The sequence below is a fragment of the Mustela nigripes genome, chromosome 1, assembly GCF_022355385.1.
Source record: "Mustela nigripes isolate SB6536 chromosome 1, MUSNIG.SB6536, whole genome shotgun sequence".
NCBI classification, from domain to species: Eukaryota; Metazoa; Chordata; class Mammalia; order Carnivora; family Mustelidae; genus Mustela; species Mustela nigripes.
The window spans coordinates 204,076,080-204,092,412 of NC_081557.1; the positions used below are offsets into that span (position 1 = coordinate 204,076,080).

The 16,333-nt window shown below is 53.5% G+C and overlaps 1 protein-coding gene across 9 annotated transcripts in view; it reads left to right on the forward strand.

Annotated features, from left to right (window-relative positions):
* ADD1 (adducin 1) overlaps positions 1-15,792 on the forward strand; it is an 82,491-nt gene extending 66,699 nt beyond the window's left edge. The window contains exons 10-17 of one of the 9 annotated variants that reach the window (XM_059379789.1): positions 188-532; positions 3,018-3,119; positions 3,799-3,888; positions 4,640-4,732; positions 9,153-9,309; positions 11,597-11,695; positions 12,404-12,437; positions 13,985-14,087. In XM_059379789.1, coding sequence (XP_059235772.1) covers positions 188-532; positions 3,018-3,119; positions 3,799-3,888; positions 4,640-4,732; positions 9,153-9,309; positions 11,597-11,695; positions 12,404-12,437; position 13,985 — 921 coding nt within the window. In that variant the 3' untranslated portion in view covers positions 13,986-14,087. Of the gene's footprint in view, positions 1-187; positions 533-3,017; positions 3,120-3,798; positions 3,889-4,639; positions 4,733-9,152; positions 9,310-11,596; positions 11,696-12,403; positions 12,439-13,984 lie in introns of those variants that run through there. The other 8 variants (XM_059379800.1, XM_059379755.1, XM_059379816.1 and 5 more) reach the window with 8 other exon arrangements.
* Positions 15,793-16,333: the final 541 nt, after the last annotated feature.

Below are 16,333 nucleotides of genomic sequence, written 5' to 3' on the forward strand. Positions count from 1 at the left end.
TCTTTCTGGTCTGGGGCTGTTAGGAGCAGTGCTGCTTTCAGAGTTCTGGTGTCAGTCCTGGTGTCTCTGCCAGCCAACAGCTAGGTGCCTGCGCGCCCAGCTTTTCTAGGGCTTTCCACACAGTCTTCTGAGGTGACAGTGTCAAGATCTGGAATGGTGACTGTCGTTCTGTCTCTTTGTGCCCTAGGGTTACAGAACTGGCTACCCTTACCGATACCCTGCTCTGAGAGAGAAATCTAAAAAACACAGCGATGTGGAGGCTCCTGCAAGTGTCACAGGTTACTCCTTCGCTGGTGACGGGGACCCGGGCACTTGCTCCCCTCTCAGACACAGTTTTCAGAAGCAGCAGCGGGAGAAGACAAGATGGCTGAGCTCTGGCCGGGGTGACGATGCTTCTGAGGAGGGGCAGAACGGAAGCAGCCCCAAGTCGAAGACTAAGGTGTGGACGAACGTTACACACGATCGCGTGAAACCCTTGCTGCAGTCTCTCTCGTCCGGTGTCTGCGTGCCAAGCTGTATTACCAACTGCTTGGTCTGTGCCTACCTTACTGTTCATAGTTAGATGACGTAGAGCAAGTGGGTAGCTGGGGCTTCGGAGGCTTTGGGAATCCAGTCCCCCGACCCGGACTGAAAGCAAACCTTCCTCATTAACCTTCCTTAGCCCAAACCAGAATCTGCTCTGTGCATCAGCTGTAATTCAACTAAATCTGTCTGCTTGAAACTGCTTAAGATCTGTCCTTCAGTAGCTCCACGCAGCAGAGATCCTGAGTAACTCACGCGTGTTAACCCACAAGTTGGAGCTGCCATTTAACTCAAATTGTATTGAAGGAGTCATAAAACTTCTTGTACAAAATGGTAGTTTGGTCTCAAGCTGTGATCGTGGTGTCTTAATCTCCAGTGATTTCACATAGTCTCTGCAATCTGTGCTTTCGAGTCTCCAGTGTTGTCTTAAGCAGTTTACTTTGTCTCACGGGCGTTTCCTCTGCTGACCTTGTCCTCTCTAGTTAGCCTTGTGCCCTGCTCGCTGTCCCAAAGCCTCCGAATGCTCTAAGCCAGCTGCCTTGTGCATGGACTGTTGCATGTGAGTAGACGGCCATAGTGGTGAGTCGTGTGACTCCTGCTGGGTGTGGCATGACCCAAGTGCAGCGCAGGCCACCTGCAGGCACCCGCGACAGACCCTGTCGGCGTGCTTTGTGCCAGGAGGGGCAAGCACGGCCCTGAAAGGTATTCGCTGGCCTGGTTCTCGCGCCCTGTGGGGACTGGTTTTCACTGCCCCCTCAGCCAGCCGCAGACAGTTGGGTGGCTCCCAGGCCACAGACTAGGGAGGCCCCCGGCATGGGGTCCTGTGAAGAGTCAGGGGCCGGGTGGACTCCTCCTCTCTGCATGCCACGTTCTGTAGGAGTCCAGGTGACGTTAGCTCAGCGGGCCTGGCAGGGCCTTCTGTTCCCCAAATAACAGTGTTTTTACTTTATAGATTTATTCCAAAGAACACAGCTCTGTCTTCCGCAGGTGGCTGTGGTGAGAGTCTCTGTGCTCCTGAGCGGACGGGTCATGTGGGCAGAGACTCCGCGCGCACGTGGCAGGGCTCAGCATTTGAGCCCGTCTCCTCTTTCCTCTATCCTCCCTCTCTCCCTCTCCCTCGTTTTTTCTTTTCAAGTTTCTTTTGTTTCGTTTTTTTTTTTTTTTTTTTTTTGCTTGTTAAAGGGGGTGGGCCTAAAAACCACCTTTCCACTGCTGACAGAAATAGGCAGTGCCGAGTGGCTGTGGTGAGGTTTTCCAAAGTGCCCTTGTAGTGGCAGCTGTACATTTTATTTGCAATTGGCTTGAGAACACATGCACTCCCGTGAGGTCCTTGAGGCAGTGCACATGACACTGATGGGGAGACCTGGCTCAGCGGCAATGTGTGGGTCTTCCCTGCTCCGGGGTAGCTCAGGCTCCGACTGCTGCTCCCAGGTCGGTATGTGAACTCATGGTCACTGTTCTTAAGTTTCAGACGTGTTCAAGCTTCTGAGGTTATTGGGTTAATGTTTTTTACTAAAAGCTATGTTTACTAAAGAGCTGGAGTTGTTTTTATCTGAGAAGATAACCGTCAGTGAGTACCTTGCAGCTCACGCCCATCCCACACTCCCCTTCGCGGCGGCTAAGTCTTGCCACTTGTGTTGCTTTCTTGAAGCCTTATGGTTTCTGGCTCCCCGACTGCCTCCTGAAAGTACCCTGAAAGGCATAATACTGCCGGCCTTGTTTCACTGCTCAGTGCTCACCCATGCCTGCGAATGAGAATCTGATGAAAAACCTCATATTTGATTGGCGATACCAAAACTGGCTGGTGAAAGCGTGGTTGACACTATGCACTGATGACCAAAGTGGCCTTCGAGCGAGAACTCAGGAAGCGCTTCCCGTTTGTTTGGGATATTTTTGTAACACTCTGAAGTATGAAGTTATAGAAAATACTCGACATCACCAAACTCTACCGCTGGTGGCCACGGTGCACATGGTCACATGGTGATTCACATGAGCTATGCCGGTTGTGCATTCTGATGCTGTAGTTTATTTCCGTGCCAAACTTTGGTGATGCCCACTCCTGCCTCACGATACGGCCCTTCCCTTCACCTGGGTGGCAACATCACATCGCTTTTCATGACCCTGCCATCTCATGCTTCCAGCAGCTTTGGCGTTGAGGACTCTCAGGGCAGTGAACCAATGTGCTCTGAAGGGTCCCCCTCCCCCAGCTGGTCTGCGGGAGTCCCGGAGTAGAGCTCGGTTGCCTGCCTGTGCCACGCTTGAGTTTTCTGAGGGGTGTTCTGGAGGGCCTGTGCTGGTCGGTCATGACCTGGGTTCCTGTTTGCACATGCCCTGCCCCGATCCCCCTGCTGCCGTGACAGGAGGTGTGGTCATTGGTTCATTCTCTGTGATGTTCATGCATGACCAGGTGTGAGATACGGTGGACAGATTGGATGCTGTGGTCTCATAGAGTGTTGTCTCCATTCTGACTTTTCACCTGTTCTTGATATTTGCAGTGGACTAAAGAGGATGGACATAGAACCTCCACCTCTGCTGTCCCTAACCTGTTTGTCCCATTGAACACTAACCCAAAAGAGGTCCAGGAGATGAGGAACAAGGTACGTACCGGTGGTCATCAGCCCTGGGTGGAAATAGTAGCAGGCAGAGGCCGAGTTGGCGGCGGGTGGGCTGGGGTGCAGGACGCACTTGCCTGGGGCGGGGTTGGGGCTTCTGTTGCTACCGCTCTGGTAGCCAAGGCTGTGTCTTTCCTCTGCTTCCGCTGTCGCGCTAACAGGTGCGCGAGCAGCAGACGGATCGGGCTGCTGGTGCTGGAACTGCTTGCTCACAGAGCCGGGCAGAACTGGAAGCTAGAGAGCCTGTTTCCAGCCAGAACAACCTTTGGCCCTCTGCTTGAGCATTTATTCGCTGAGCTGTGGATGTTTGCTGTGTCAGAACGTGGGCTCCCCCCATGTTCACAGTGTCACTATATGACGGGCACATGGGGGATAGTCCCCTCAACGAGTATGGTGAGAGATCTGTGCCTACTGAAACCATCTAGAGGTGCAGAAAGTCAGGAATGGCTCAGTCCCCCCTCTTAGACTCACTAATGGTTAAACAGGTGGGACTGGCCCCATCAGACAGTCACTGTGGCCATGCGGGGGTCCTGAGGGGTGGGGCAGAGCAGAGGTGCAGCTTGGGCGGGACTCTAGAGGCCCCTCCTGCACAACAGAGGGACTTCAAGTTATAGCCGGGCTTCTCTGTACTGCTGATGTGTGTTTCTCCTTCTTGCATCCTCAGATCCGGGAGCAGAACTTACAGGACATTAAGACGGCTGGCCCCCAGTCCCAGGTTTTGTGTGGTGTAGTGATGGACAGGAGCCTCGTCCAGGTGAGAGCTCAGAATGTCTGACATTACTGGGTGGTGGCTCTAGTGACTCTCCACTCCAGAATTAGTCTTGAGTTGGGAGAGAATGACTCAATGAGGTAAGTGTTCTAGGCAACCCTTTATCTCCGTGAGAAAGCCTTTTGATAAGAAATAACCGGCCACTTTTCCTGAAGTTGTAGATTCAGCACAAGCATGCCTGAGGGCCGCATCCCCCCCCCTTCCCCCTGCCCCGCCCTGGTCCTGCTCCACGTGATGCATGCCCTGGTGATGGTGGCACACATGCCACCTGCTTGTGGACCGGGGTGCGCCCTAGTTTAGCGGTTTACTCTGGGAAATGCTAGAAGTGGGTGGGTTTAATGGACTTTGTGTTTCCATGTGTATTGCTGTCTGCAATAAAGTGCCGCTTGGGGTAAAATGCTCATAGAGGGCACCTGTAAATGTGGTCTCTGCATTTACACTGTTCTAGAGAAGGGCTGTACTTTGTGGCACGTGGAAGATAATTGTGTAAGTAGTTATCTCTGAAAATGAAGTTGCCACCTAACGCTTTACACATGATGGCAGGGTAGGTGACCGTTTTCCCATTTAGGCCAGCTATGGCCCTGCTTGTGTGGTCTGTGCTCGCACATGGCCGCACCATCACCACTGCTGTCGCCGGCTGTTTGCTGCATGCCCTTGGCTGGCTCCGTCCTGTGCTCTCCATTGATGTTTCAAAGCTGGGCCTGGTGGGCTCTCATGACTCAGTTTACTGTTGCAGGATGCACCCCTCTCTGACTGTACGGAAACAATCGAAGGGCTCGAGCTTACAGAGCAGACCTTTAGTCCTGCTAGATCTCTCTCTTTTAGAAAGGTACTCACCACCCTGTCTCACCTCCCCGTCAGCACGCGCGCACCTCTTCACCTGCCCCACTCCTCACTGTCTGCTCGCGCTCGGCGCCATCTCACGTACTGAAGTAGCTTTGACTCTGTCTCAGAATTATCCATGGGCTTGCTCAGAGGTTCTGCTCTGCGTCTTCTTCCATGGACATGTTTGGTCTGAGGTTACTTCCCCAACTGTTGTTTTTCCATAAGGCTGTGGAGAGCGGGCCCATTGTAAGGATGTGGTCCTTAACGTTTCCCAAGTTCTGCACGTGACTTTGGTTTAGTGCATGCTTTCGGTTTTTAGTTTGCCTTTTCATAAGAGGCCGATTGCAAGAGGCTTAGTGTGGGTAGACGGTGGGCAGTGGCGGCTCTCCTGTGCACCTTCTACCTTTGCTTGTTCAGCACGTGCTGTGAACATGGCAACTGGAGCTTGTATGATTGAAAGACATTTCAGAGGACGGGGACATTGGTCAGACAGTTTTTATTGTTGATGAAATTGATTTTGTTTTTCCCTTAAAAAAAATCCTGGATAATTTTTTAAAAGTGTTTCATGGGAAAGAACACGTGGGCATTTGAAGCCCAGAGTTGTCTTACATGTACGTGTCTGACGTGGTGGAATGAGACCTTCCCTGAGCGTTCAGGCTGCACTACTTGGGCTGGGGTGGACTGCGGCTCCCTGTGCATTTCAAGTCGTAGTCACGTTCACCCTGCATTCAAAGGGCATTTGGGGGTGTGTCTCTTTCAACTCATACACCTCCATTGAGATGCAACTATCACATTGGTGATGTTCCAGTTGCCAGGAAGAAGCAGATCTTACCAAAAGCTATATGTCCCTGTGTGGAATCCCCACCAATAACGCTATTTTGCGTACCTACGTGTTCATTCCATGTGTACCGTTTCTTACCGTTTAGAATGTACTCCCAGCTGCCATTCTTGTGGAGGAACTCCTCAGAGCAAAGGAGAAAGACGTACTTGTTTTGCATCTCAGTACTTTGGGCTCGAAGCTTTTATGATCTTGTGAGTTCCTCATTTTTTTTCTCAGATGTGTGAAGGTGTGCTGAGTCCACGAGCCCCAGGGCTTCCTGTGTGGAGTCCACCCGTGGCTGCCACCCTGTGGCCCCACGGGCAGAGCCGGTTGGAACAGTTCTTGCTTGCAGTCCCTCAGGCGCGGCATCACAAATAGCGGTCTCTGCTGGCATGCTGCCAGGGCTCACTGGAAGGCAGGCGGTACTGAGATGGGGCTCTTGGGCCAGTTCCTTGGCCCCCGTTCTGGATTTGCCCCAGCAGTGTCAGACATGGGTGTGTGCCTGTCTCCTAAGTTTCATGAGGGATAGATGGGGATACCCCCAGGCCAGGAGGTCAGAGTCTATGGGAACGGAGTTCCTGGCGGTCCTGGTATCCTCTCCACCATCTGAGCACTGTGCTGCGTGAGCCGTGCGCCAACTGGAGTTAGCCCAGGAGAGTGTGCCCAGCCAGCTGGATGCTGGTGTCCCCACACCGGGATCCTTGATTCAGCTTGCGTTTTCTCCATCACCCTCCTGCTGCTCACACTTGCACCCTTGGTCTTTTTCCCACTGACTAAGCATATTTTATTTCTGTGTTGAGAATATGATTCCACCAATGCCCTTGACCAAAGTTGTCCCCATGGCCTTTGTGTGGGGCTCAAAATGCAGACTGTATTGCTCCTTCTGCAAGATGGGTGCTGCTGGCTGGCAACCTGAGTTTCTCTTCGAACCAGTGAAAAGGACTTTGTTAAATATCCTAAAAATGTCTTCTTTCCGGTGAGGTGGGTGTGTAGTCACTTGTTTTCCATTTGAGAATCTGAGGAATGTGTGTTTGGGACTTAGGAAGGTTGGAGCTTTGGGGAAGGATTTTCCTTTGCTTCTGTCTCTCCCTTCCTGGTGATGGCCGTTCACTCAGAGCATGTTGTCTTCTGACAGAACAAGGAGCTGTGAACTCTCAGCCACACCCTGATACTCTGGTTCCAAAAGGAATCCTGAGCACAGCTGAAGGCTCTCTTGGCTCCAGTGCTGTGCCTGCGGGCTATAGCCTGGGGCTTTCTGGCACTTTCTGGACTTCATTACTGATGAATGGAGCTGTTAGAGGTTAGGGTGGACAAGTTTATGCTGAAGGCTACCCAGCGTGGCCAAGAGCTGTTACTGGGTCTGGGTACCTTGAGCCCCTGTTCTTTGTGTATCTCTCTGTGTGTGGGCTGTGGCCCTCCCACATTTTGTGCTGTCTGGTAGAACACGAGGGGCCTGGGCCCACCTCACAGACTTACATGATGCATTTGGTGTTGAGCACTCAGTAGTGTGTGGCCTGACACTAAGAACATGAATTCAAACTTGAGTGGGTTTTATGGATGAAAGCCTGATACTTGGAGAGATAGGGTCACTAGCTGTGTTCGTTTTGTTCGCCAGCTGCCTCAGCCAGGTGCAGAAGCAGTGCCTGGGCATCTGGTCTGCTGGGAGCCCCTGTTTTGTGGCTGGAAGTGAGGGGCACTGCACGAGCCTCCCCGCGGCCTGCTGGTGAGAGCAGCCACGTCACACCCTAGTTTCTCAGTCCAGGCTGCTGCATGGGGGACCTGTTTCCTTCTGCATCCCAAGCCTTGCTCTGTTTTCTTCCCCCAGATAAAAGGTTCCCTCTGTCCCCCAGTCTGTTCAGAGTCTGAGTCTTGGCAGCTGTTGGCTGCTGGCTAAGGAATTTGGAGGAGGGAGGCCTGGCTGGCAGAGGTGGGAACCAACTGTGCTGTGCCTCAAGGGTCAGGGCTCTCAGGGCAGGCATGGCCTCCAGGTTGCATGGATGTCTCTGTGGCAGGTGGATCTTGATATTTTATTCATCCCTTGATTTGAACTTTGATTGACGTGAATTGAAACGTTTCTATCAAACCTCATATCATCTCCTCATTTTTTTGACTGTGATGGCAAGGCATAAGTACAGGGTATACGTTGCCATAGATTTAGGGAACCACGCAGTCAGGCCTTGGCTGTTGTCGGCCCTGCAGGCTCGTCTCAAGGAAACAGACCCGGGGCCTGTGCGCAGGAACAGGGATCCAGGAGTGGTGAGCAGCGGGCAGGGGTTCAGTCCTCTGTCCCGGGGAGATAGGGCTGCTTCTGAGTGAATGGGCACTTGAACTTGGGTCAGCGTTGGTCATAAAGGGGACTCCCTTTGACCATCAAGGTCAGCTTGAATTTGGAGGCTCTCTGAGCAAATGTGGCCAATTCCAGCAGGTCCTTTGCTTCTCTTCCCCGGCCCTGCGTCCCTGACCAGTCATGGAGTCCTCTGGACTCTCTCTACCCAGCTCGGTGGACAGCAGCCTCTCAGCCCAGGTCCCCTAGCCTTGGCCAAGGCATAAGGTGGCCCAGGTGAGCTGCCTTTCCCCAGCACTCAGTCTGGCCCTGTCTCTCATACACATTGCTCAGGCATGGTCTCTCACTGGTGTTGTGTCTTACTGAGAAGAGTATGGACAGACCAGGGCTAACATCAGAATTTTGGATTCTGCTATCATGGGTTGTTTTTGGAAGCTCCTGTTAAGTAATGGGCATGTGCGTGTGTTGTGTTCTGGTTAACTTTCTCAGAACATGAACCCAGGCCATTTGGGGGGCCAGCCAAGCTGGGCGGTGGGCACAGAGCTGTGCTGGGACAGGTGAGTGGAGGCTGAGGCTGGATATCATTTCACACGCCCCAGAGATGCCTCCCCCCCCCCCCCCCCGCGCCAGCTCCCTCCCTCCAGGCCTGCCTCCCCACCCCAGGGATGCCCAGCATGGGGCTGCCTCCCTTTGCAAACTGGGCGATGACTGCTAGCCACCTCTGCTCTGCTTGCTTGCTTTTTCTCTTTCTTTCCTACACATTCTTGCATTTCCAAATTCCTCAAATACTGGTATTTTGGGACTTAAAAAATTTCTCAGTGTTTGGGGATAGGTTCCAGGAGCTAGTTATAAATGAAACACATGATTAAAAGAACAGAATTTAGTCTGTGGACTTAGAAAGGAAGCCAATATCCAAGCATATCTTCCCTGACTTGGAATCCTGGGGGTTTCCTGATGTCAGGAGGGCAGTCGATGTAAAGTTGGCTCTTCATCCCTGCCAGGAAGGAGACAGCATTCTCCCCCAGGTGCTATGTGTTCTCTGTTGCACCTGAAACCTGGACTTTCTGAGGATTTTTCCCTCCTGTTACTTTTGTTTTGTAGCTGTACCTTCAAAATTGTGTTTCTCTGTCTCTGACTACTGGAGGCTGCAGCTCGGCCTCAGCCTCAGCCTCAAGGCCCAGGGTGAGGCCCAGGCCAAGTCTCAGGGTTGTTTGTGTGCCCTAGGAAATCCACCCACCCTGCCCTGCCTGCAGCCTTGCCCCAAGCGGGGAGAGTCCCCTCTGGGAAGGACTCTGCAGAACTGGGCCTCTTTGTCTGCAGGGGGAGCTAGTGACAGCCTCCAAGGCCATCATTGAGAAAGAGTACCAGCCCCATGTCATTGTGAGCACCACAGGCCCCAACCCCTTCAACACGCTTACCGACAGAGAGCTGGAGGAGTACCGCCGGGAGGTGGAGCGGAAGCAGAAGGGCCCTGAAGGTGAGTGTGCATGGTCCTGGACATCCTGGTCCACTCCACGTGCATGGTGCCCAAAGAGAGAGAGAAAGTGCTCTGCGAGCTCCTTTGTGCCCACGTATTGACGGGGGGTGATGAGGACTGTTGCTTGCATAGAAGATCAGCCTTGTGTTTGGGGTTAAGACCAGAATGTTATTCCTTATACATTACCTAGTTCTGGGGGATTAGAAGTGGAAACACTCTTGAGAACAGTCTGCTTAGGAGGGAGATGCAGCCCGGCTCTGTGGGAGACTGTGCCCAAGAGCCGGGCTGCTGTCTTTCTGCACAAATCTAGAGGGTCTCCCTGGGCAGGGTGTGGTCGCAGGCCCATGTGCTAGCATGTTGACTCTTCTGGCCCCTGCTCAGACTGAGGGAGGAGTGTGGCCCCTGCTGGTGCAGCTATTGTTTCTCTTGGAAACTAAAACACAAAGAGACTATTTTGCAACAATGAGAATCCATGAGGAAGAGCCAGAATCTCATGGAGCAGATGGTTTCAAACTCTAGGTTTTGAAAAGTAGTCTCAAGAATTTGGAGGACTAACTCCAGAATCCAGCCTCTCCCACCTCTGCCGTGAAGGCTCCCTTTCCCTGAGCAGCCTTGGTTGGTTACCAGGAATGCCCTGGGCATAGACCTCCTCATCCAGGAGGCTCATGTTGTGTCCTCAGGGCCGTAAGTTCCAACCCTGGTCTTTGTACTAAAGCCTCCTCAGCAGGGACCACACGTCTTTCTCAGCTTTTCCCTAGGAATCAGCCTGTGGGATGGAAGTCCCATGGTGTTTGTGATCCTGGGTCCACGGGGGGATTGTCCAGGGAATTATGTATCCCTCCTCAGATAACCTCTGATTTGCTCTGATTTAGGTTTTTTTGGTCTTGTAGACCAACTACTGTATTATATAGATGCTGTTGGAGTTGGGTTGCACACAGAAGGGTTGCTGAGTGGTTTTTAGTGTGTTGCAGCATCACTGCTGTCACATTCTAGTCGCTGTGTGCTGGGGTTAAGACTTCTGTGCATCGAAGCAGAGTGAGCCCAGTCTGCCCTTGGCGCCGAGCTCTGCTTCTGATCGTCATGCTTGGACAGTGCACGCAGCCCCATTGAGAGCTTTGTCCATGCTGCCACCATCAGCCCTGCCCTGGGGTGGCGTGCGGGCCTGAGCTCCTGGTCCTGTGGGTGAACCCTATTCCAGAGTGCACATATGTGTCTGCCCTTTGGGCCCTTCTGATGTTTGGGAGATCTGGGTTACAGGAAAATGTTGTTTGAGTGAAGCCACAAGACACATTGGTTTCCTTGCACGTGAGGCTCCGTGAGGGGTGTTTCAGCCGTTGAGCGGATGAGGTGTTTGTGACCATGCTCTGTGACCACTGAGCTGTTTTCCATGGGAGCACTGACCTGGGGGACACAGCCAGGAGACCCCTGCCCAGTGCTGTCTCTCGGCCCGGGGGTTGCTACATGGCAGCACTTCCCGCAGGAGGAAGGAAGCAAACCTTTTCTGGTTGAGGGAGCTCCTGGGAGATGGAAAGACCTTTGTTCACAGGGATGTGGCTTCAGGAAAGTAGGTTGGCATCTCTAGAGATCAGAGGCCCTGCCGATGATAGCCGCTTGTTCAAAGTATGAGACTTAGTGATGTCAAGCTGTTAATATAAAAAATTCAAATGAGAGAAAGAGATTTAAGGAATTAGGATAACACTGGTATGTATTTTTCCCTAAATGAAAAGTAGACTCGGATTTTTCTGGATCCTGGATCCTTGTACCTGCAGTTTTCCCTCTGGTCCTCTTTAGCGTATTTTACTTTAGAAAGTTAAATGCTCTGGATAAAAAAAACTGAAAACCAATGCAGTGTTCATGTGACATCCGTTGGGGTGGCAGATAGGGTGAGGGTGCCTGGGCTCCTGGCTCAGCCATGGGGAGAGGCTCCTTCCTGGAGCACAGGTGCAGACACACCGGGGGTCACCAGTCACTGTGTGTTACAATGTCAGCTCTGGCAGATTCTCTTTGGAATAAGTGGAAATCTATTTTTTTATCCAGAGTTGGTTGAATCTTTGAGATTCAGATGCACACCCCGGTCACAATCAGTCTTCTTTGTCTCCTTGGAGAGATGAAGGCAGTGTGGCCGTGAGCCCTCCTAGTCTTTTGGATGCCCCCAAGAATGAGAATATTCTGCCTCAAGGCAGCTGGATGGACAGGGCAGGAGGGCCTGGCTGCCTTTGAGGAGGGTGAAGGCCCTTGATGTCTGATGTTCTTTACTATGTGCTTCTCACTTTCCGTCTGTCTGCAGAGAATCTGGACGAGGCCAGAGAAGAGAAAGAAAAGAGTCCTCCAGAAGCCCCTGCTGCCCCCCACACCCCCCCCAGCACCCCCGTCAAGCTTGAGGAAGGTGAGCTCTGAGGTGGATGCGAGCGTGTGGCTGCCCGGCCACGGGAGGGTGCATGGCCTCCTGTGATCCGGCGTCTGCCGTGAGAGGCCGATTTCATGTCCTGTCCAGTGCCCGGGAGAGTTCCCAGGTGTCAGTAGTTGAACGGACAGTGGTGAAGAAGCAAGTGTTTACGTGGAAACCAGCACGACACATGGTTCTGAACTGGGCCCCGTCTCCCTTGCTCCTGCTGGTTTGGCTCTGTCCTGGGTCCCTTGAGGCAGCAGATTTGGTAGTGAGATGTCAGGACAAGGTGGGAAGCTAGACTTGGGGGATTGGATCCCACCTTCGTTTATGATGTCCATTTTGCCCACTGCTATGCATTTCTCAAGCCGTACTGTGTCCAGATCACCCCTCTAGAAATGTCTTCCATTGTGTCTGGGCTGCAGGACCGCGTGTGACCTGCCGTAGTAATCAGTCCGTGCAGCGTGCTGGCCTCCACTGGCCTCTCAGACCACCCACTGTGTGTCTGTGGTGTGTGGCCTGCGTGTCTGTCCCTCGGTCTTCCGTGTTGTGCTTCCCGTGCCTGTGGGGAGCGTGTGACTCGCCTTCTTCCCCACTGTTTGTCCACAAGAATGGCTTAGCCGTTCTCCTCCTGTAACCCAGTGGCTGTGACTGAATGCCTAGATTCTCTCCCTGTGCTTTTCTCTTCTGCGGCTGCGTTACAAGCAGGAGGCGGATGTGCTAAAGAATACCTCTTACCGTAGTAAGTACCGCTCGTGTCCGGCCTGATGCTCAGCCCGCGCTCCCTGTGCTTTGCCTCACTCTCCTGCTGCTTTGTTGCTTAGTGAGTTTTGTTTTCTGTTTATTCAAAGTAAAAACAGAGCCCCCCCCCCCCCTTCGTACCTAGTTCCCCCTCCCAGGCAGTGGCATCTTGGCAGAGGCCCGGTTGCCGGAGAGCTGGGTGGTGGCAGCCTGCCTCAGGGGCTCCTGGGGACCGAGGTGGTGCCACTCCAGGCCTGTGGCCTCAGGAGGTCCAGGGCGGTCACGTGGCCCTGCCGAGCCTGTGCTTGCCTGGTGTGATCAGACACACACACAGACTAGGTTCAGGCAGGTGGGTCTGCCTCGTGCTGCATGGGGGTTGCTTTTATTGGGATCTGGGCTTAAGCCGAGAGCTTAAGCATAATTGGGGGGTGGGGCAGGAGAGCTCTGTCTGATACTCTGTTTTTCATGTGGCATTTGGTCACATGGTCAAGTTCCCTGAGGCACCCACAGGCCACCTCTGCATGCCAACTTCCTCCTGTCCCCCTAAGTGAGGGAGGACATTGAACTGTCACAGGACAGCAGGTGGCTCAGGGGAAGGCTGGGGTGGCCCCAGCCTCCCAGAGCTGGAGCGCTAAAGTGTTTGTGGCCCAGAGCCTCCTGCAGCCGCTTCTCACCCACGCTCAGCGCCGGCTGGGTTCCCCTGGCCCGGCCTGCGGCTTGGTGTTTCCATACTAAGTTTAGTTTTGCCTCAGCAGCCAATCGCTTATAACTTTGTAGGATGTTATAAAAATCTACAAAACTGGTTTCCCCCCTGGTCAGAGTCTCTGTAGAGATCTAGTGATGGGAACTTTCCTGGAAACCCGCCCTCAGCCTGTAACTTCACTGCGAGTTACCTTTTGCCCTTTTGTGTTCCCTTGTACCCCGAGTTCCCATGTTTGAATGCTGAAGCTGGCCTGGTTTTTGTCCCTGTGCCTCACCTTACAGTTCCCCTCTGTTCTTTCATTCTCCAGCCTCCAGTGGCTTTATTTTGTTTGATGTTGACACAGTACGCACGGGGTCTGGGAGTTAACCATGGTCAACCATGGAGTTTTCCATGGGTTTCTTCTTGGGGGAGACCAGGTTTGTGGACCCAAATTTAGGCCTAATTTCAGGACTACTAATACATGCCCTTAGGGTTCTAGAACAGACTCCTGTCCAAGTGTTAAACATAGAACAACATCCTGCTGCAGTGCTGCTGGCTTGTCCAGCTCTCTGACTGGGGCCTGAGGTCCCAGGACCATGTCTGAATGCCTTGGTCTGTCCACACACTGTCCACGAGGATGAGCTGAGAACGCCCCCCACCCCTCCCCACTAAGGTTACGTTTCCATTTTGTACTGTGAGCCTTGAAGTAGAGTAGACCTGATTTAGGGTTTCTTGTTGTCATGTCAGTAAAAGCCCCTAGAGCCCAGCCCCGCGGCCGTCTCGGTGCAGGGCACTGCCTCTCTCAGGGTGCCCCACCCAGGTCCCACAGCTGCCCTTCAGCCCTGTCTCTCGCCCCAACCCGCCAGACCTGCCGCAGGATCCCACCTCTGGAGAGGACAGTGAAGCTGCCACCTTTAAGCCGACTCTCCCCGACCTGTCCCCTGATGAGCCTTCAGAAGCGCTCGGCTTCCCCACATTGGAGGAGGAGGAGGAGGAGGAGGGGCTCTGTGAAGCCCATGAGCCTCCCAGCCCCACCAGGTCCCCTGTGGCGGCCAGCCCGGAGCCAGTCACTGCCCAGGCGGCAGAAGAAGCCACCTCCCCAGCTGCTGAGGAGGCGGTTGCCGCGGACCCTGGCAGCGACGGGTCTCCCGGCAAGTCCCCTTCCAAGAAAAAGAAGAAATTCCGCACCCCCTCCTTTCTGAAGAAGAGCAAGAAGAGGAGTGACTCCTGAAGGCCCGTCCCGCACACACCGATGCCACCAGACTGCCCCCATCGTGTCCTGTCTTGTCATGGAATGCAAAAAGCCCATTTCTCCACGTAGCTAGAGCTCTCCTCACAGTGTGACCAAATCCCCACGTAGACCGGTGCTAACCTCGTGTGCGTGTGCAGCGGGCCTCCGCCTGGGGGTGGGGGGGAGCCATGTCTCTGCGGCCCCTCGACTTCTGTCTGCCCTGCCTGGGCCAGCACCCCACTTCATGCACTCCCCCGGGCCCGGACGTCCTTGTTCTGGCTGGACAGCTGGAGGCCCTGGCGGCTCTGGCCTTCCCTCACTCTCCTGTGGTGCAGTCCCCATGCTGTATGTCTCCTAGGCTTCCCTTCACCCCCACGTCTCAGGTGACTGGGTCAGACTTGGAGCTTCCTGCTGGCGTTTCTTGCTCCATGGGTCGTAGCTACAGAGCTTCAGCCCTGTAAAAGCACTCCTGATCCAACTAGTGGCTCCAGGTACCCTGACGGCCTTTGATTCTGGGACCCTACAGCAAAGGGGCCTGTGTACACCCCATGTGCCCTGTGCATGTCTGATGGCCCTGAGGCCAGAAATGGGGGTTCAGTGGCCTCCACTTTCTTACTGGGGTCTCCAGATTCCAGTCCTAGAGAAGAGACATGAAGAGTGAGAAGAGTTCTTTCTAGAATTTTCTTTCATCAGGTTTGCAATTCAGCCTCCATTTTTGACCATGAACATGAAGGGGCCACTCTTGGCTTAGTTTCCCCCTCAGTCCTGCTGTGGAGTGCCGTAAAGCGCTGCTCACTTCCTGCACGGGAGATTCGGGAACCGGGAAGGGAGTGCCTCTTAATTTAACCCAGTCTGAAGGATTCCCTGGTTTTGGTAAAAGGTCGCTTAAGGTAGAAGGGGATTCAGTGGTCCTTCCCCAGCTTCTCACAGTAGTCATTTGTGGAGCCGGGCCTGCCTCTTCTCATGGGACATCATAAATTTTCACTGAGATTCCTGAAAAATCTCGTGCAGCTGCTCAGCAGACACTAGTGGGGGCTCATTCTGGGGGCTCCCTGGCGTAGGCCTGGCTAGGTGCCAGCTCTTCGCCTCCCTAGAAGTGGGCTGGGGTCTCCCTCTCCTGACCCCAAGCAGGACCTGAGGCTGGCTGCATGGTGCCACCCGCTGCTGCGAGCTTTCCAGAGACTTGCTTTTTCTGGGGTATGGTTTTGTTTCCTTGGTGGTATCCAGGTTCCCCACCCCTCACCTTGTCCCTCAGTTAACCATGGACTCTGGCCCTTCTTTTGTCCCACATATGCAATGACTTCCATTTTACTTTTGTAGTTTATTTTAACTCTTTGTATCACATGAAGTTTAGTCGTGTATATGGACACAGGCTTGGGAGGATGGGTCCTGCGTCCTTCACTGTAACATGTTTTACTCACAAATAAAACTCTTTAAGCAGTTTCCTTGTCTAAACGTGGGAAGCAATCTTACATTTAATTGCTTTCCTTTGCTCCTTTAAGAGAGGATTTGTCTCGAGTCCCAAAAAGAGAGCCTCAAGTAGTTTTTTTTTTTCCAATATTTATTCAAGAGAGACAGACAGTGTGGGTGCTTGAGAAAGGGGCAGAGGGAGAGAATCTCCAGCAGACCCCTCCAACCCCCCACCCCAGCCCGAGCGCAGAGCCCCACAAAAGGGGCAGATCCCATGACCCTGAGATCATGACCTGAGCTGAAATCAAGCAACGGAGCCCCCTAGTCCCCCCGCCCCCCCAAGTGTTTAATTCTTGATCAAACACTGTTGCTTTGCACTGGGGAGGACCCTGCAGCCACAGGCCAGGGCAGGACATGTGATGGGGAGAGCCCAGCACAGGGGCCCCCACCTCCCTGCTCTGCCAGGGTTCAGGGTGCATCCCAATATTGCCCAGCGTGTGCTGAGCCCAGGCTTGGAGGGCCCTGTGTTCCACCTTCTGTCCTCAGCTTCATGCAGAATGGTAGCTGACTCAGG